The sequence below is a fragment of the Salvia hispanica genome, chromosome 3 (genome assembly GCF_023119035.1).
Source record: "Salvia hispanica cultivar TCC Black 2014 chromosome 3, UniMelb_Shisp_WGS_1.0, whole genome shotgun sequence".
NCBI lineage: Eukaryota > Viridiplantae > Streptophyta > Magnoliopsida > Lamiales > Lamiaceae > Salvia > Salvia hispanica.
Genome location: NC_062967.1, coordinates 43372973 through 43393070, shown reverse-complemented (window position 1 = coordinate 43393070; position 20098 = coordinate 43372973). Strand labels below are relative to the sequence as shown.

The 20098-nt window shown below is 35.2% G+C and overlaps 2 protein-coding genes across 2 annotated transcripts; both read left to right on the top strand.

The window, feature by feature from the left end:
• The first annotated feature begins 347 nt into the window (after positions 1 to 347).
• Positions 348 to 4160, top strand: LOC125211302 (putative RING-H2 finger protein ATL21A). The gene is made up of 2 exons (XM_048111033.1): positions 348 to 1102; positions 3553 to 4160. Exons 1-2 carry the CDS (start codon positions 391 to 393, stop codon positions 4035 to 4037), a joined length of 1197 nt encoding a protein of 398 aa, XP_047966990.1. The 5' UTR covers positions 348 to 390; the 3' UTR covers positions 4038 to 4160.
• Positions 4161 to 13087: 8927 nt separating this feature from the next.
• On the top strand, positions 13088 to 18485 carry LOC125216305 (mitochondrial inner membrane protein OXA1-like). The gene is made up of 9 exons (XM_048117986.1): positions 13088 to 13686; positions 14012 to 14102; positions 14272 to 14319; positions 14502 to 14560; positions 15638 to 15713; positions 15850 to 15981; positions 16784 to 16891; positions 17707 to 17761; positions 17899 to 18485. The coding sequence occupies exons 1-9, from the start codon at positions 13220 to 13222 to the stop codon at positions 18177 to 18179; spliced, it is 1317 nt and encodes a 438-aa protein (XP_047973943.1). The 5' UTR covers positions 13088 to 13219; the 3' UTR covers positions 18180 to 18485.
• The last annotated feature ends 1613 nt before the right edge of the window (positions 18486 to 20098 follow it).

Below are 20098 nucleotides of genomic sequence, written 5' to 3'. Positions count from 1 at the left end.
TCTTTCTTTTAATATGGAGTATATAATTATTTATTTTTTCGTTCTTGTAAAATTGTATACTACTAGTACTACTAGATACCACTATCCAAATTAGAAGAACACAATCCTTCACCGTCCTAGCTATATACTTTATCAAGATTATTTGTCTATTGTTCTACTCTTCCTGTATTTATTATAACCATTAGCTCCACAATTATAGTAATCAAGAAACTCCAAAACACCAAGTAGGTATGCTTGGACTAATTATTTTCAACATTATACGCCACGTCTACATTATCAATCACCGTCTAATATCATTCAACCACCCCAACTTCCTACTCCAATAAAATTTCTAGTCAAAATTGTGAAATGAATTAATACATAAAATTGCTTCACATAAACAAAAGCAAAATGGCTACCAAAACAGCAGCAACACTCATCCCTCTCCTCACTCTCTGCGTCTCCTCATTCCTCTCCACAATCCCTTCTCTCTCCGCCGCCGCTCCCTGCAGCCCCCAATCATGCCACGCCGCCTTCGGCCCGCAGATCCGCTTCCCTTTCCACCTACTCCACCGCCAATCGCCCAGCTGCGGCGGCCGATCGGGCTTCGAGCTCCGCTGCAACCACCGGAATCAGACGATCCTAACCCTACCTCACTCCGGCGCCTTCGTGGTGGACCACATAGACTACGCCTCTCAAGCGATCTTCATCAACGATCCGAACTCGTGCCTGCCGCGTCGGATCCTCAATTTCTCGGCTGCCGGCTCGCCATTCCGCGGCGCTTACACTAGGAGCTACACGTTCCTCAATTGCTCCTCCGATTTCATGGATTACGATCCTGCTCGGTACACGCAGCTCGATTGCCTGAGCGGGAGGAACCACACCGTTCTCGCGATGAGATCGGATCCGACGGCCGCGGCGCCGGCGACGTGCAGGAGGATTAAGAGCGTGAGGGTGCCGATTGAGTGGGAGCTGTCGCAGTTCGAGTGGACGCAGATGGATTTGAGGGATGATTTGGAGCTGGTGTGGAATGATCCGCCCTGCCGGAATTGTGAAATTGGGGGCGGGATTTGCGGATTCAGTGAGGGCTCGACAGTTGCCTGCTTCCGCCATTCTGGATCCGGTCAGTGATCTTTTTTTACAAAAATTTTTTCGTTTCTCTGAGTTTTCTGCAACTGCTAAAACAAGAGGTTAAATTCTAGTGATGATAATTAATAGTAACTACGTAATTTAGTGATTGAGCTGCGCGAAATTTAATTCTAGGATTTATTTAGCTACCAATGCCAAATTCAAGTCAAAACAATAGTATATTTAGACTGAGCTATATAGATTTGAACAAAATCTTCTAAAAATATTGCACATGATTAAAAGTTTGTAGTTAAGTTTAGAAAATTGCGAACATAAAATTTGTAGTATTTTTTAGACCACTTTTAAAACTAGAAAAAGAAGTATTTTCTCCGTATCACTGAAAATGACTCATTTTTCTTTTTGGTTTAAATTTTATATTCCCTCCGTTTCTATGTAGTAGAGACGTTTTTTTTTTCGGCATGAAATTTAAGAAATTGTGTTAAAATTGAGTAAGTAAAGGAAGAATAAAGTATGAAAGAAAAAAGGTAGAGAGAAGAAGAGAGAATAAAGTAAGAGGGAAGAAGAGTTATGCTTTTTGCAAAAATAGGAAATTACTCAGCTACAGTAGGACAACAAAAAAAGGAATACGACTCAGCTATAGAGGGATGGGGGGAGTATTTCTTATAGAAATAAGCCGAATTTCCTTTTTCGTTCGTCATATAGAAATAGTTCATATTCATTTATGAAAACCTTTTCATCTTCTCTTTTATTTTACTATTATTTATGAGTGACACTATATTATTTTAACTATTTTTTCATCGTTTCTCTTACTTTATTAGTTACTCATTAAATCCGTATTATTCTTAAATGACTTATTTCTATGGGCAAGATGAAGTTAAATGACTTATTTCTGTGGGCAAGATGAAGTATAATTTGTAAGACTAATATCAAAATATCTCCATCTCACAAAAGTTAGGCTAGTATGTACTGTTTAGCCTTTTAATGAAAGAACCCGAAAAGAGAAAAGAAAAATACTACTCCTGTATAAATTGAACGATTGAAGTTGAAATATTGCAACATGAGCCTGATATTTTCAAGAACACCTACATGCAAATATAATTTAATACTACTAAATAACTTGGTAGGTTTTCGGCACCCAAATAAATGCCGATTCTAAGCTAATTTGCTATCTAGTGAGTTTAAATAATTTTGTACGAATCAGTACAAATTTTTGAAGGTGTGATCACAAATAATCCAATGTAATAAAATCGGATTCGGCTGCGAATTAGTGTATGGTTCTTATCTAGTCCGGTCCCGATCCAGGTATAAAAATCAAAAATCACTATAAAGTTGTGCTGTTCCATACTAATGGCCCGATTTTATATTTTTATTTTTTATTTAAATTTGTTTTGCAATTATAGCTTGTGTAATTATTTATTCTGGAATTTTTAATGAGAAGAGTTGGGAATAGAGATGGTACTCATTAAAAATTCCAGAATAAATAATTACACAAGCTATAATATGTTGTCGTGTTAAATTGTGAATATGAATAATTGTATTAGGACAAATTTTGCAATTTGCATATGCTTTAAAATATAAAAACCAATATGTGTAAATTAATTTTATATTTCATATGCTACAAATATGGGCGGATTTTCAGTCTTTTGGCTTATTTTTATATAATACTACTAATATATTTTTATCATTTACAATAAACTGTTCTTATTTTTAAAATAATTTTATAAATAAATTATAATTATTGGATATTGAAAATTATTGATAAATTTATAGATTTGTTGGAATTTAGTTTTAAGATTTTCATTGTGCAATTATATTTTTCTTCATAAATAATATTTAATATTTTAGTGTATAATAGTATAAATTTAACTATATTTATTTGTATTTTAAAGTATTTTCGCCTGATCGTTGCTATGGTCGGTCCAACAGTCTGACCCGTGAAGTGATAGCTTCATCGATTCGCTTAATGTTTCAGTTCCATTTTTAAAACATTAGGGGCATTTAGGGCGGGACTGTTTGGACCATGGAAAAAACAATTTTATTAAACACGTGTGTAATAAAATTGTATGCGTTTCATATAAATTGTACTCCCTCCGTCCCACAAAAGATGTCACACTTTCCTTTTTAGTTTGTCCCACAAAAGATGACTCATTTTCCTTTTTGGAAAAAGTTCTCTCTCACATAAATATAAAAATTATATTTTCTCTTTCTATTTAACACATAAAACAAAACCTCATAAAATCTCGTGTCGTCCCACAAGTGTGACATCTTTTGTGGGACGGAGGGAGTACTGTGTTTTCATGTGATATTTTATATAATGATATGCAAGAAAATATATTTTTATATAAGAAGATTATGATAAATTATGGTAAAGACAATTAATTAAGAAGTGTAAATAACTGTAATCTAAGATATGCCCAATTATGTTTCTCTAATGATTGGGCTGCAGTGAGCTTCTCTGTTATAACGATGTTATGTTTGGTATAGGTCTTCCAAGGAGTGCAAAATATGGAATTATAATTGGAGTGGGAATACCGGGATTAGTATGTCTTATAGGGCTCATATGTTACGCTTGTGGCATGATTCGGGCTTTTAACCTCCGAAGTAGCATCAACTCCAACCTCCCGATGACAATCTCCGACCAAAGGCCTGTGATTAGGTCGGTGAGCGGCCTCGATGGGCCCACCATACAGTCGTACCCAACGACAGTGCTAGGGGAAAGTCGTAGACTTCCCAAAGCAAATGATGTTTGTTGTCCAATTTGTCTCTCTGATTACCAACCAAAAGAGACTTTAAGAAGTATTCCCGAGTGTAATCACTATTTTCACGCAGATTGCTTAGATGAGTGGCTTAAGCTCAATGGCTCTTGCCCTTTGTGTAGAAATTCGCCGGTCAGCTCAGTTGCCACCCCGTGTTTCTCACTGTCTGTGTCGTCTTCTGGTTCGTCACCATCAACTTCGGGTATTTCTTAGAATTTTCCTAGCTTTTCTCACTCCACTCATTTTTCTAATGTTTTGTGTACATAGTATACTCCATATGAAATCTTTGACACGAAAAAGAATAAATATAGTATACTCTCATACGAGTTTTTTTTGTATAATATTTTACAAAATGTTTAACCTAAAAAGACAATGAACTAACTTAACGTAAGTAACTCTAAGCAACAATAAAAAATAAGGAAGCACATGTTCTATCTAATAAGTACTACTAGTATAAAAACAAGAAAATAGTAGCAAGCGGGCAACATATATAAATGTATTTTTTTCGTAATCCTCATCCACCAAAGAGCGGTGATATCACTATAGCATTAAATTCCATGGTGACGGCCATGGTTGAAATGAAATTTATCTTCTTTGTTAAATTATGTATCTAGTTTGGGTATAGCTAGGAGTGAGGCTTTGTTGATAGTTTGTCAATAGTGAATGTTGTTGAGAGTGGTTGCTACCATAATTTTAGTGGGAATTCTGTGGTTCCATTGAAGGTCAATTTTTTTGTTGAGTTGAAACTCCTATTTTTTTGTTGCTTTTATTATTTCTTGTTAGAATCGGCGGAGGAATCTGGCCCAAAACAACAACCAACAACAGAGAATCAATCAAAATGGAAGAACTCACACAATTACGTGGTTCGGTCGTAAGGCCTACGTCCACGGAGAAGCTTTCAACCAATTTATTCAACGCACAATCACAATCAGAGTATTTGATTACAATCGCTCAAGAATCACGCTGAGAATCACTCAAGAAATCAAAACGCTCAAACTCGAGAGCTCACTCTACAACTTTCGATTTCCTCACACAGAACGTAACTCTCTCAATCTTGATCAATCTATCTCTAACTGAATTAATCCCTTATATATTTGGGATGTGAGAACTCACCTATGGTTCAGTAGAACTAAGGTCAAACTACTCCGGTTGTAACCTCCAAATACAGAAATAGCCGTTGGGAGCTAACCCTTCTATCTCCCCCTTTTCTCTTTTCTACTTTGCTATTAAGTCCCTCAACTTTCAAGTTATACAATATGCATCCACATATCACAAATTCTCCACCTTGGATCATGATTGAATGACTTGATCTGCTTCTCTTTCCCTTCACTTTCTTCAGTGTTGGACCACATTCACCATGTCCAAGCATTTCTTAAGCTTAGAACATGGCAGAGTCTTGGTAAGCATATCCACTGCATTGTCTTCCGTGGATACCTTCATCACTTTCACATCCCCCTTTATTCACTTCATCCCTGATAAAATGCAGCTTCACATCCACATGTTTACTCCTCTTGTGGAAAGTTTGATGCTTGGTGAGGCAGATTGCACTGCTTGAATCATATAAAATAGTAACTGCCTCTTGCTTTATCCCAAAGTCAGACAATATTTCCTTCAGCCAAAAACTTTCCTTTACAGCCTCAGTTAATGCTATATATTCAGCTTCCGTAGTAGATAATGCCACCACTGACTGTAGGCATGACTTCCAACACACAACTGAACCAAACAAGCAAAAAATATACCCAGTTTAAGACTTCATTGTGTCACAGCTGACTGCAAAGTCTGAGTCACAGAACCCCACCAATGGGTCTTGATCAATTCCCTGAGCACATAATGTTGTAGTCTGATGTCCCTCCCAGATACCTCAAGATTCATTTCAAAGCATGCCAATGTTCAATGCCAGGGTCTGCCATTAATCGGCTTGCAACACTTATAGCATGGCTTACATCAGGCCTTGTGCACACCATCGTGTACATCACACTCCCAACAACACTTGCATATGGGATTTTGTCCATTTTTTTCCTATTTTCCAACAATTTTCCATATTTTAAGATTTTTTTGGCACCCCAAAATCCTTTATCAAATTCGACTCCCAAACCTTTCTTTTTGATCCGATTTCTTCCCTATTTTTGCCGAATGAGCATGTCATCTACATAAAGCAAAAGGTAAGCAATTGGGGTCCGCCCTTTTCACTTAATGAAAACACCTAAAAAATCATTTGACTTCTCAAAGCCTAACTTGTGGATATCTTTTATCAAATCTCGGAAAACCATTATTCGGGAAATGTTTCAAACCATACAAACTCCTCTTGAGTAAACACACTTTCTGCTCATCCCCTTCTTTGACAAAACCTGATGGTTGTTCCATGTAGATCTTTTCTTCCAACTCACCATGTAAGAAAGCTGTTTTTACATCCAATTGATGTAATTCCCAATCTCTTTACCCCAAATAGCAAGTAAGATTCGTGGAGGCATGTTTCCCCAAAAAGAAAAGATTTCATTGTAGTCGATTTCCTCTTTCTGAGTGAACCCTTTAGCCACCAACCTGGCTTTATACCCCGCTTTGTTGTTGTTGAATGCTTAACCTTTTTGAATCCTTTACCCCCAAGTTTTGACCAAAAGGCCCCTTAGAATCAAAGTTTGATTCTTAATGAGAATAAATTTTCACCCCGCATTCCCCCACCATTTTGTTTTCCACTTCTAATGGACCCCCTTATATGAGGATGGCCTATCTAAAAAGCTTTAGAAAGCATAGTAAAGCATGCATAACCCTTTGAATTTGGGGGGGATTTTTATCGTTCTTGTCTTTCGGAAGCAATCTTGGGCCGGTGGTTTCAGATGGGGGGGTCGGATTGGTAAAATAGTTCGAACTTCCATATTGATCAAACTCATGTGACAAAAATTCAAAACCATTATCTGTTCTAAGGCATTTGAGAGTTTTTCTTTTCTCCAATTCTACTTCTTTGAACCATTATTTAAACTTAGAGAAAGCTTCTGATTTTTCCTTCATAACATATATCTTTTCGGTAATCTTGGAGTCTCTCCCAAGAAGTATGACATCCTTTGAACTGCTCATAACACTTCGGCAAGGGGTTGAGAAGCATGAGCACCTTATCCTCATCTTTGAGCTGCTCATCAATGTTCTCCAAATCATCTATACATTTCCCAAACTCATCTAACTGCTACATCACACTTCTTGACTCTGAAATCTTGAATGTGAACAATCTCTGCTTGAGATGCAGACGATTGGCAAGAGACTTGGTCATGTAAATTGATTCAAGCTTCGCCCAAATTCCAGCAGTTGTCTCCTCTTTAGAAACTTCCCTTAATACTCGATCACCGAGGCTAAGAGTCAAGGTGCTGTAGGCCTTATTTTGGAGCTCCTTCTTCTTCGGATCAACCACCGCCTCATCTCCGGTCGGCTCTTGATCCTTCTCAGTCAAGATCTCCCACAAACCATGTTGCATCAACACCGCTTTGATCTTGAGCCTCCACAAACCAAAGTCGTTTTTCCCCGTGAATTTCTCCACATCAATCTTTGCCGAAGCCATCTCGCCGATCAACAATCAAACTCTCGATTACCACAGACGGCGCCAATTTGTTAGAATCGGCGGAGGAATCCGGCCCAAAACAACAACCAACAACAGAGAATCAATCAAAATGGAAGAACACACACAATTACGTGGTTCGGTCGTAAGACCTACGTCCACGGAGAAGCTTTAAACCAATTTGTTCAACGCACAATCACAATCGGAGTATCTGATTACAATCGCTCAAGAATCACGCTGAGAATCACTCAAAAAATCAAAATACTCAAACTCGAGAGCTCACTCTACAACTTTCGATTTCCTCACACAGAAAGTAACTCTCTCAATCTTGATCAATCTATCTCTAACTGAATTAATCCCTTATATATTTGGGATGTGAGAACTCACCTATGGCTCAGTAGAATTGAGGTCAAATTGCTCCGATTGTAACCTCCAAAAACAGAAATAGCCGTTAGGAGCTAACCCTTCTTTCTCCCCTTTTTCTCTTTTCTACTTTGCTATTAAGTCCCTCAACTTTCAAGTTATACAATATGCATCCACATATCACATTTCTTATAAGAATAAGTCTTGGACTATTTATGTCATGCTTTGATTCATATCATTTTGGCATCAGAGCCAAGTTCTTGTTGTTGTAAATTTATGATTTCCTTTTTTTATTGTCCTTTTGCCTATTTCCTTTTGAGTTAGGAAATAATTAATGCTGCGGGTGAGTTGAAATTTTAACCATAGAAACTTGGATAGTGCATTCTTAGCTACAATATATGAGCCATAAATTCCATTGTTTGATTGGTAAATAAATGCACGAAGTTATTGAATTTGAAGTTAAATTAAAAAATCTTCTACATTGGGGTTATTTTTCTCATATTCTAGATCCTTTAATCTTGTTGTCCACAAATTTTCATTTATTTTGAGGTTGAGTAGGTATGGCAAAATAATTATCCAAGTTGATCATATTTTTCCGCAAAACTTTCAGTTCTTGTTTGCCTTGTTTGTCTTGCTGTTTTTCGTTGTTTGTTGGTTGGTGTTTCTTGTTCCTTTGCCTAGTGGTCGTGTGCATAGTTGGTGTGTAGTCGATTGGTTTGTTGACTAAACACTCGGCATCTATTTTGATCGAGATTGAGTGTGGAGAAGAGGATATGACTTGGGAAGTGATCACCTCATAAAAATCCCTCATTCTTACCATGAAGTCACTTGGCCAAGCCATAGCCGGTGTTGCTCTTCAGAAGTTTCCACTTAGCCGAGTGAAATCTAGCTCTTGTAAGCACTCGGCTGATTCACGAAGACATTTTCTACCATATACTCATTTTATTCCATTTTTGAGCCCTAGGTAATGTTCTTATTTGAATAAGGAGAGAAAACATACACAAAAGTTTAATTTCAATTAAGTCTAAGCTAGAATGCACCCTAAATGACTATTTATTATTGGAAAGGAAAATAAAGCATGAAAGGCTAAAATAGGACTTATGTCTGGGTGGGCGTTTGGCTTGAACCTACCCGGTTGGTACACAAACTTTATATGTTTCTAAAGTCTAGATTTGACTCGTTTTTAATGCATAACATATTAATTATGGTCCGATATCTATGTATTCTATACTTTAGTATTTTGACATGTTTGTTGAGTGTTGGTTGTAAAAGACTTGAAAAATGCATAAATCGAGAAGAAACGATTTGGAGTCACTAGCCGAGGTCAACGATCTGCTAAACCTCTCGGCGATTGATAAAGATACATCCAACAACTCGCTTCGGAAACACGCTAATAATCGAGAACACGTCCAGCTACCGTACAGATATGGTCAGCAACCTGCCGAGCACATGCCGAGAGACACCGTGAGTAGTCCGCGGAGATTGAGCAGTGCATGTAAGAAGCCATAATTCGAGCCGATTATGTCTTTCGAGCTTTAATTGTTCTCAAATTTGAGAATGAGCCTCCATTTATATATATGTCCCTCCACATACTCCATTAAAGATGATCCATCTTTTGATATTCAATTTCATATTTTTCCACTTTCCACCCATCTCGAAGCTGTGATCAAGGCAAGAGGAACTTAAGACTTCAAGATTCAACCCCATATTTTATCTAGTTGTTATTCATATTTATTCGATTATTGTTTTGATATCCAAGACTCATTTACTTTATTGTTTTTTTGGAATAATAATTTTGATTGCTTGACAACAAATTTATGTACTATGATTTATTTGTGTGTGGCAGAATCGAAAGTGGAAATACACATTAGAATATACTCCCTTCATCCCAGTTTAAGAGTAAGATTTAGTTATGGCACGAGTTTTAAGAATATACTCCATCCGTCCAGATTGGGCAGTGGCGGACGCATGATTTCAACTCTGGGGGGTCCAAATTACTCATTAACAGTTGAAGAGTATTTTTCGATATTTACCTCATCACAAATAGTTATGACATGAGTGAAGTTGTAAAATATATAGATTATAGTGTGACATGGGAGTGATCAATTGCTAACTAATTAGCAATCACAAACAAAGACTAAATCTTAGCCATTAGATTAGAAGATCTAGTGGTTGAAATAATGTCACATGGATTATATTTTTAATTAAGAAAATTAATAAATAAAATAAGAGGGTATTAATGTCAATTCCCTCTCATTAAAATCATCTTAAAACTTTAAATTTACATAGCTCTCTCGGTTTAAATTATTTTTTCACAAAAAATATATCAAATTAAAGATAATTTTATAAGGATTCCAATGAGATCTCAATTGCATATGTTCCGACGACGTTCGGATGATGAAATTTGATATTTTTTATTTTAGTTTTCGTAAATGTTGATAACCAGATTTTTATCAACAAATACATCAAAAAATCTCAATAAAACCATGTAAAAATCTCAATAAATATGTGTTGATATTTTCTTGTACTAGTCTTGATATTTTTATGTCATATTGTTGATATTTGTAATGCACTATGTTGATATAAAAAAACATTCACGAAAATTATCATATGATAACATAATAACGATATTACCCATTTGTTGATATTTTGTCTACTATTTATTGAGATTTGTAAGATTTAATCTCATCCACTCATTTTAAAATCTAAGGGTGGAAATTTGGTCTTAATTTTGGATTGGTGCTATAAGCATTAGAATATGAGCCCAAGTGTGACAAATAATAAAAGGGGATGACAATAACTAGAAATACGTATAAATATATATGATCATTGTCGTTAAAAATAATGTCGGCATTAGAAAAGCTAACATTATTATGAATACTTATAATATTAAGTAGTACTATGCATATATGATATTATTTGTGTTCCATAATAATCAAATTTTTAAAATAGTTTATATTGAATAATAGTAAAGACAATAACTATTATGAAAAAAAAATTATTGCAAAGAGTGTGTAGTTTAAAAATAGAAAGTGTGGTGGACAAAATAGAAACTGTGTAAATGTAAACATAAACCATGGGAATAAATTTACAAGATCAGCAGGAATCAAACTCGGCCATCTGTAATGGAAGGCCGGACTGTCCACCACTTGCACTAAAAGATATACATGTAATATTTGTGAACCTAGTATATATATAGTGAAATTTATAAATTTTGGGGGTTCCACGGGACCCCCATGGCTCCATGTAGGTCTGCTAGTGCAATTGGGATCAGATCTCTATATATTGAAATATCGGATATTGGGTTACCCGATTAGAGTAACCCATTTGAATTATTGGGTATTCTAAGTTTTTGAGTATTAGCCTTTTAGAGTACCATCACTCAATTCCACTTCTCTAGGTTCTCACTTCTCTCGGTCACTAACTCGCCTCATGTCCTTCGAGGCCACCTCACGCCATTGATCCCGTTTCCCACTTCTCCACTTGTTGAATATTATTCCATCTATCTGTTCCTTAAAAATGTATCATATTTATCATTTTGGGATGTCTCTTAAAAATAGACCAATTCTATTTAAGAAAACTTTTTCCTCTCTAATGAGTTGGGGTCTCATTCTCCACTAACAATACTCCAATAATTTTTTCTTTCTATATAACTTTTTTACTTTACCAATTGTGCATTAAAACTCATGTCCGTACCATTACAAATGTTGTCTATATTTTGGGGATGGAGGTCATGCATTATAACTATATTGTTGTTGATAAATACATTGTGAATACAATACAAAATACATAAGATTACAAAGGGCAAATATGAGCTATTGAAATAGGGGCTTGTTTTCTTCAATTTTAGGTATTTGGATTTCAATTAATCGGGACCAAATATCCGAGTCGAGTGATTGAAAACCTAATATTTAAATCAAGTCCGGTATATGTTATTCTTTTTGGGACAAAATTGAGATCGGATATCTAATTTTCGGGTTTGGCACATGCGAACCCCTACTGGACAACCATACAATGGAAAGATGGAATGCCCAAGAAAAATAGTCATCATGGTGCGTATTTTTTTTACAAATATTGTTTATTTTCATTTCGCGTCTAAATTAATACGCTGAAGCATCTTCAACCATTTAAACTTAAACTCATTTTAATGTAAATGACACATCAAATAGCATTTTTACTTTAACCATTATACTAAACTCAAACTTAAAAGAATATTCTTTATATTATATTCTTTTTACTCACAAAATTTGAAAAAAAAAATCATTTTATTTTAGTATAAACATAAAAATAAATATTTTATTCTCGAAAATTAATATTGATTCCGCCTAGGGCTGGCACGGTACGATATACCGCGCCGAAAATGCCATATCGCATACCGTACCGTAAATTGCGGTATGATAAAATGTCATACCTATACCTTACCGAATTTTTCGGTATACCACATTGCGGTATACCGAAATTTCGGTATATCAATTTTTGAAAACCTTTACCTCACCGACATTTCGGTATACCGCCGTATACCGCAAATCATACCAAAACTGCCATTAAATTAACTATAAAAAAGAAGTGTTTTTGCTCTTCCATTCAATAAACTTAGTCTACAAAACTGAAGAATCATTAAATCAAGTACAAAAAGAGAAATTTTGCCTCTAGTCTTCTAGTCTTTAGAATTACGCCTCTAGTCTTCTACTCTTTCTTTAGTTTTGAAAATATAAATATTGAAGTATAATAATATAAATAATAAATATATTAAATATATATAATTATTAAGGGTATATACCGTAATTGCGGTATGATGCGGTATACCGCGGTATATGCAAAACTCATACCTTTACCGTACCTTAATCTATCGGTAAGGTATCATACCGTATCGAAAAATGCGGTATACCTAAAATTCGGTATTTTCGGTATTTTTTCGGTACGGTAAGTGCGGTATTTCGATATTTCGTTATATTTTGCCAGCCCTAATTCCGCCATTCCGGAGTAGCAATAAAACTGGATTAACGATAAAATTGGGTATTTAGAGCATTCCCAATGTTTTTTAAATCTTTATTTTTTATGGTTTTTTATTTGTAGTTTTTTTTTTTTCTTGTTGTATTATATTTTCCAATGATTAATACAACGATGAATTGTTCATTATAAATCTATTTATTAAACACATTTGTAGGAAAAATTAAACAATATTAGTGATGAGGTAAAAATGAAATGTTGAGTTAGGGAAAAATAAGGGAGAAACCATTGGAGCAGTTGGCTAAAAACTGGGCATAAATTTTGTCCTCATGTGGCAGGAATTGGGAGAAATAAGAGAGTTTATAGGGAGAGCATTGAGAATGCTCTTAAGTGAGAGGTAATTGAATATTCTGGGCGAATGCCTAAACCCAGTTAAACCCTACCTCCTTCAATCCTCGAAATAATTCCCTTCAAACGTTCTATTAAGATCCGATAATTCCTTAATAGAACTGTATCTTCTGTCTCGATTTTTGTTGAAATGGCGTACAGGCGGAGCATCACAGCTCGGGCGAAGCTCTTTTATCAACAGCAGCATCGAATTTCTCCTTCAATTTCAAATGTGAATCGCGACGATGATGATTCTCACAAGTTGCAGAACGAACCGATTTCGAGCTATCATGAAGGTGGGAACAATATCTACAACCGATTTTTCGTAGGCAGGGATAATTTCAGCAATTACCGCCGGCCAACAAGCTTTCTTCAAGGTAAGAGATTTGCCGTGCCGGCGGTTTTTGGAGCTCGGAATTATTCGAGTGCGAGTGTTGGAGAAGGAGCGGCTGATAAAATTGAGGTTCTGAATGATGTGGTGACTGTGCTGGGGGATAAGGCCGTAGAGGCTGCTCCTGCGTTGAACGAGGTGGCTATTGCAGCGGCGGATTCGTTTGCTCCGGTGGCCGCCCTTCAGTATGTGATTGACTATGTGCACTGTTTTACTGGTTTGGATTGGTGAGGACATTTCTTTGGATTTACATATTTGGAGTTTTTAGTATTTTCTATTTTGCTGTTTAGTGCTATTATCCTGATTTCTAATGTTTAATTGTATGATATAAGAGTAGTTGTGGAGTTGCATATTGAAGTATTGTATTGAGTTTAATAGGAAGGTTATCCTGTTTAGAGTTGATGGTGTGTGCAAGTGTTGCACACAAAGGCATGGATCAGTGCAAATCCTACTGTTGTAATGTTTCTGAAGTGGAGAGATCTTTCTTTTTTTTTTTTTTTTTGTGGCTAAGATGTGTGTGTTGGCAAAGTGACTTTTCATACTTGTGTTTAGGTGGGCATCGATTGTTGTGACAACTCTTGTTATTCGTTGGCTTCAAGTTCCGTTTCTTATAAATACTCTGAAGTCCACTTCAAAATTAGCTGTGAGTTCTTCGTGTCCTCTGCAATTTGGGTTTTGTATATTGATGAAGTCGTACAGTCGTACTACATAGAGTTATTATTGTGCCATTATTCTGAATACGACTTCGGCTCACCTCGTTGCTCTAAGCATTTGACCATAAACACCATTTTATGGTTGTACATCTTGTGCAGATTTTACGACCAGAGTTGGAGGCAGTTAGGGAAGAAATGAGTAATAAGGTATGAACTTAATAGTCTGTGTATGTATATTTACTCTGGATCCTCCTTGCTTTCTCTATGGTCTATGCGAGGTTTATGCTGCAGAACCTTATTTATTGTTGCATCCATCAATCTAAATTGCATATGCTCTTTTATTATGGCACTCCATACTAGCGATTGTCATGTTAATGGTTATTTGACAGGCCATGGACCCTAATGCTGCTGCTGAAGGTCAGATGAAAATGAAAGCTCTATTCAAAAAGTATGTATTTTTTTTTTCTTGTTATTGATAAGATACATATATGTGATCTAGCTTTATGTTAGAGAGATTAATTTAAGTTATTTCCTTCTTAAAATAGATCAGGTTATCTTTAAATGTACAAGTTGACAAATATCCAGAAAATCACTCCTGAATATATGTGGTCAATGTATTTCAACAGTTCTCTGGACTCACTGTCTTACGAAAATTATGAAGAGGTTACGACAGCTAGTTTTTACTTTTTACTGCTATCAATATATGGTAGATTGGAGAATGTCCTTATATATTTTCAGTCATTTGTGACATTACAAGTTTATCCACATAAGAAATGGCTGAGTGTAGCTTGTTATGATTAAGGTGTGCAGTGCATGAATGAATCACGGAGATAGCTATGCTGCACAACTTTATTTGATATGGTAATAGTACTTTGCTAAATGGAAGAAATTTTGTTTTTTTCTCTACAAGTATTTTGGGCACGAACAATTAAGCCTTGTTTTGGTTTCTTTGATGTGAATAAAAAGGTATGGATGCATCACCATTTTCAACGGACAATGTACATGATACACAAAAAACGAGGTGGGTCCCATTTTCCACTAAAAATAATGGAAAAATTAGATGGGTCCCATTTTCCACTAAAAACGGACAATGGACATGATACACAAAAGTATTTAGGGCACGGACAGCTAAGCCTCGTTTTTAGTGTATAGTTAATACTATCTCCGTCCACATAAAATGGTCTTGTTTTTCTATGTTGGGCCATACACCAAAATTAGTCTCTATCTATTTATAGAAATTTTGCTCTCTAATAAGGTGGGTCTCATTTTCCACTAACAATACTCCAATCACCTTTTCTCTCTACCTCTCTCTTACTTTACCAATTTCGCATTAAAACATGTGCCTTCCGCCACACAGACTATTTTATGTGGACAGGGGTAATATTTCATTTCATCTGGATGGTGAGCTTTAGAATTTTTGATGATATTCTTATATTTCTAGTTCTCCTTTGATCCCCTAGTCCCTTCTAAGCTCATGTCAGCGCGGATATGTATGTACTTATCTGATTGCATTTTGGTTTTGCAGACATGGTGTAACTCCACTCACCCCTATAAAGGGACTTTTAATTAATGGACCTATTTTCTGCGCTTTTTTCTTTGCTGTAAGTACACTTTTCCTTGCTTACGTAATTTCTTTCAAAGTTCCCTCTCTTTTTCTCCCTATTTTTCTCTGATTGATCCATCTCTTTCTATACCTTTTAATACAATTCACAATTTAAGGCATAATGTTCTATTCAGATTCGAAACCTGGCCGAGAAGGTTCCCTCTTTTCAGGATGGTGGAATATTATGGTTTACTGATTTGAGTACTCCGGATAGCTTATATATCTTTCCTGTTTTGACTGCATTGACATTTTGGATTACAGTGGAGGTCAGCATCATTATATCTTTTCTTTTTATTTTGTATGTCAAGGTATAGCTTTTTGCCTTTCATGTTATCCTCGGGAGGTCTTATATATGTTTTACAATGTATTTAGTCTTGTATAGGGAGATGATCCAATAATACTTTCCCCCTATGTACAGAGAAGTAATGACATAAAAAGAAGCACTAATATATGTATATTATATAAGCACGGTTCATAGTTTTTTTATTGGGTAGGGGGGATGGGGGTTTATACTAAATAGAAAATATCTGCCTTCAGCTGATCTTCCCCTAACCCATTAAGGTATGACAATGGATTAAACGAGGTTCCTTCTTGATGAGCTGACTCAAATTTGGACTTGCCATAGTGAGGGTGAACCTGACCAAGTTAATTTGTCCTCACAGAATGACATTCATCTCACTTCATATCATACAATATGTAAAGATGGAACTTTTGTTCTGGAATCATGCACATAGGATATTAATGAGCATTTTGGATGTTTGATAATTTAAAAGATTTTATTATCTCAAAGTTCCAATTACTTAATAAGTTCCAATGTAACCATTTAAAATTATCGATTTTCTTATAAAGAAAGTCTTCATGTGTAGTCTGGTAAATAAAGTGTATGAACCAGGTGAACGAAGGTGTTTTTATGTATAGCTTCATAACTAATTTTCTACTATCTGGCTGTATTTCTCTTGTTTTGAAATGCCTTTATCATTCCTTCCAGATTTGATTGGCTGGTGCTCAAACATGTTTCATTTGAGTCCTTGATCTTGGTTTAATAGCTGATTTTTAATCTGTATTCAGTGTAATGCACAAGAAGGTATGGAAGGGAATCCTTCTGGTGCTATCATTAAAAATGTCTTTAGGGGCTTTGCAGCACTTTCAATTCCTCTCACTGCTGGTTTTCCGAAGGTACGTGGTGCATTATCTGCTAGTACTAAACTGTACCCAGTAGTAGTGGTATATAAATGGTCTGTCCACATTGAATATTTACAATGAGTTCTCCTTATGACGTGCGGCATACATCATCACTAAATACTAGCATTGCTATTTTTGCTCCTTCACTTCTTTTGCACGGTAATCCGTAACACTTAAAAAGAAAAAATTATCTTAGTATCATATCAGTGGCATTTGGGTGTGCCTCTATTGCACACTGATTATTGTGAATTTGTATAGTGTGTAAAGTTTCACCGGCAGGAACCTGACCAGATACTTCAATAATATCTTCATATCATGGATTATATACTCTGAGCCTCTTCTGCTTTCTTATGTATCTTTAGATTTATTGCTGAACTACTTAGCTAACTTTACCTACCTTCAACTCATGCATCTCTTATTAATCCTCCTAAATTCGAGATGGATTTTGGTGTAATTTTTGAAATGCTACACTTGCATTTAACATAAACTTACCTTGTTGATTTGTAGAATTTTGTTCTTGAATATATTTACTGATCGAAAATGCACAGATGTATCTGCGTCATTGCTCTTTCTGTGATTTATGGGTATATATGTAAAGCTATGATTATTTTGTGTTGATATCTCTGTACTTTGGAACAAACTATCCTTCTTTATATACAATCATTAGCTTGCTTACTTTCTATCTGTCTCTTCTTTATGTACGATCATTTGCTTACTTTCTCTTCATGTACAGTATGTGCTGATATGATTAATCATTAATGCAATTCATCAGTGAAATTTGATTTTAATGTTGTACTATTTCTCTGCAGGCTGTATTTTGTTATTGGATTACCTCCAACCTGTTTTCACTTGCATATGGCTTAGGTGAATCCTCTCTCTCTCTCTCTCTCTCTCTCTCTCTCTCTCTGTGTGTGTGTGTTGTACTGGTATTGCTATATTCTAGCTTGCATATGAAATCTTCTTTTATGAATTTGTTTTATTTTGTTAACTATATTTTCCAGTGGTAAAGAGACCTCAAGTTAAGGAGTACTTGGGCATACCAATTGTACCTGTCAAACCACCATCAACTAATCAGGAACCTGGTCTCTCATTTATCGAATCCATAAAGAAGTATGCAGAGTCTCAAGCCGTAAAAGAAAAACAACAATTTCTATCATCCTTGCCTGAACGATCGCCGAAACCTATGAATCAAAGAATAGCCTCTAATACAGCCCTTAATCAACGGGTTGATGCCTTAGAGCAAAGAGTCAAGGGAAGGAAGAAAGGGAAGAAAAGCAGGTAACTAAACTGAAAAGATATGTTACATACGATTTCTCTCACTCTCAAATAATACCATTCTATCACATGATTCACATCAACGGGTGGGTGTTTAAACCTAGCCCAGAGCTTTGTTATAGGTCTACGGTGCCTAGTGTCATTTGCTTATTAGCGGCCTCTAGTTGTATCCGTGTTCGCCTTTTGTCATTGATTCAGATACTCAAGATTTTGGTTGATAGTCTAAGATTCTTATAGTTCATGCCCACTTCATGGTGGGAAAGGACAATAACATCAGAGTCATGAAAAATAATAAAGGTAGTTCGTTACGATATGTAACTACATTTGGTGTTGATGATGCTAAGAGTTTCTAATAAAAATAGCCATAATCTTACGCTCATTGGAATTCTGCTTAGGCTAAGAACTTTGAATTCAAAAACTAATTTATTTTAAAAATTGAAATAGAAAATGCTGAATTTTCAATTTACTGAAAAACTGAAGTTGGACTATAAAACCAAACTAAACCGAAAATGCCGAAATTGTAAGAGATTTTATAACAAATACTAAAACCTAAAATCTGAAAAAATTGAATAAAAATTCCATAAAACCATAACATGATTAGCATCTCTCAATCAACAACAAATAGTCAAGATTAAATTTCAACCAAACTAAATTACATGACATCGTATAAATCCACAACAACAAATTATGACAATGTAAATCTACTTCTAATCTTCAATACTTCCGACTTTCATATGTTTCAACAAATAATGATAATTTCACAACAAATTTTCAATATCATTCAATTTCAGCAAATAATGAAGATTGATTAATTTATTAAACATTGAGTAAATAATAAAGTTGTTATTCATACACAAAAAAAGTTATATAAGTAAAATAAATTAAATAATCAATAAGAAATCTTATAAGCTGCCTTATGAAAAATCCTCAAAAAATTTAACGTTAATTTTTCTTTTTTCCAATCTTTCTTTTTGGGCACCCCATCCCCATCGTTACCAGATTCAAAATTACTTTTATAAGTTGGGTCTATCAACTCATACCTAAAAAAAAAATTCTCAAATTTTGTTGCAGCTTCCAAGATGAAGAACGTGGAGTTCCATTAAGTAACAACATCTAAGCCCAACAAACTCTTGATTTTTTTTCCAGTTCACAACACTCCTTTAACTTGTCATAACTAGTAGATTAAACCGAACAACATTTAAGACCCATCTCTCTCAAGCCACTTTGCACCACAAAATTGAATATAGAGCAATGCATCTATGTGCATAGTCACAATTTCTAACATTTTCCCCCATTGGCTGATAGTTTTTTTCAAATAACATATGCAAGATAATTCGATGATGCATTATCAACAGTAATAGTGAACACCTTATCGATTCCCCAATCATGCAAACATTTCTCAAGTTCCAAACCAATGTCTAAACCCTTATGACTAGTAACTGGACAAAAATTAATAAGTTTCTTGTTCAATTTTCAATTATTATCAATATAGCGAGCAGTCAAACACATGTAATTCACATTTTTACAAGAAGTTCATGTATTTGTGGTAAGACATATTCTTTAGTTGGTCGGTTTAAAGAGTCTGGCTTACCATAGATACATGAGCTTCTTGTCAAAAAGTGAATTACACGTGTTTAACTGCTCACTATAGAAAATGATTGGAAATTGAACAAGAAAATTATCAATTTTTGTCCAGTTACTAGTCATAAAGGATTAAACATCGGTTTGAAAATTGAAAAATGCTTGTATGATTGGGGAATGGATAAGGTGTTACCGTTGATAATGCTTCCTAGAATGATCTTGTATTACGCTATTTGAAAAAAAAAATCTAATAGACTATATGCAGATGCAAGGAAGAGAGATTGGGTCGTCGGTGAAGAAAATTAGAAATGTTATTTGATTTTTTAGACACTCATATACTAGGTT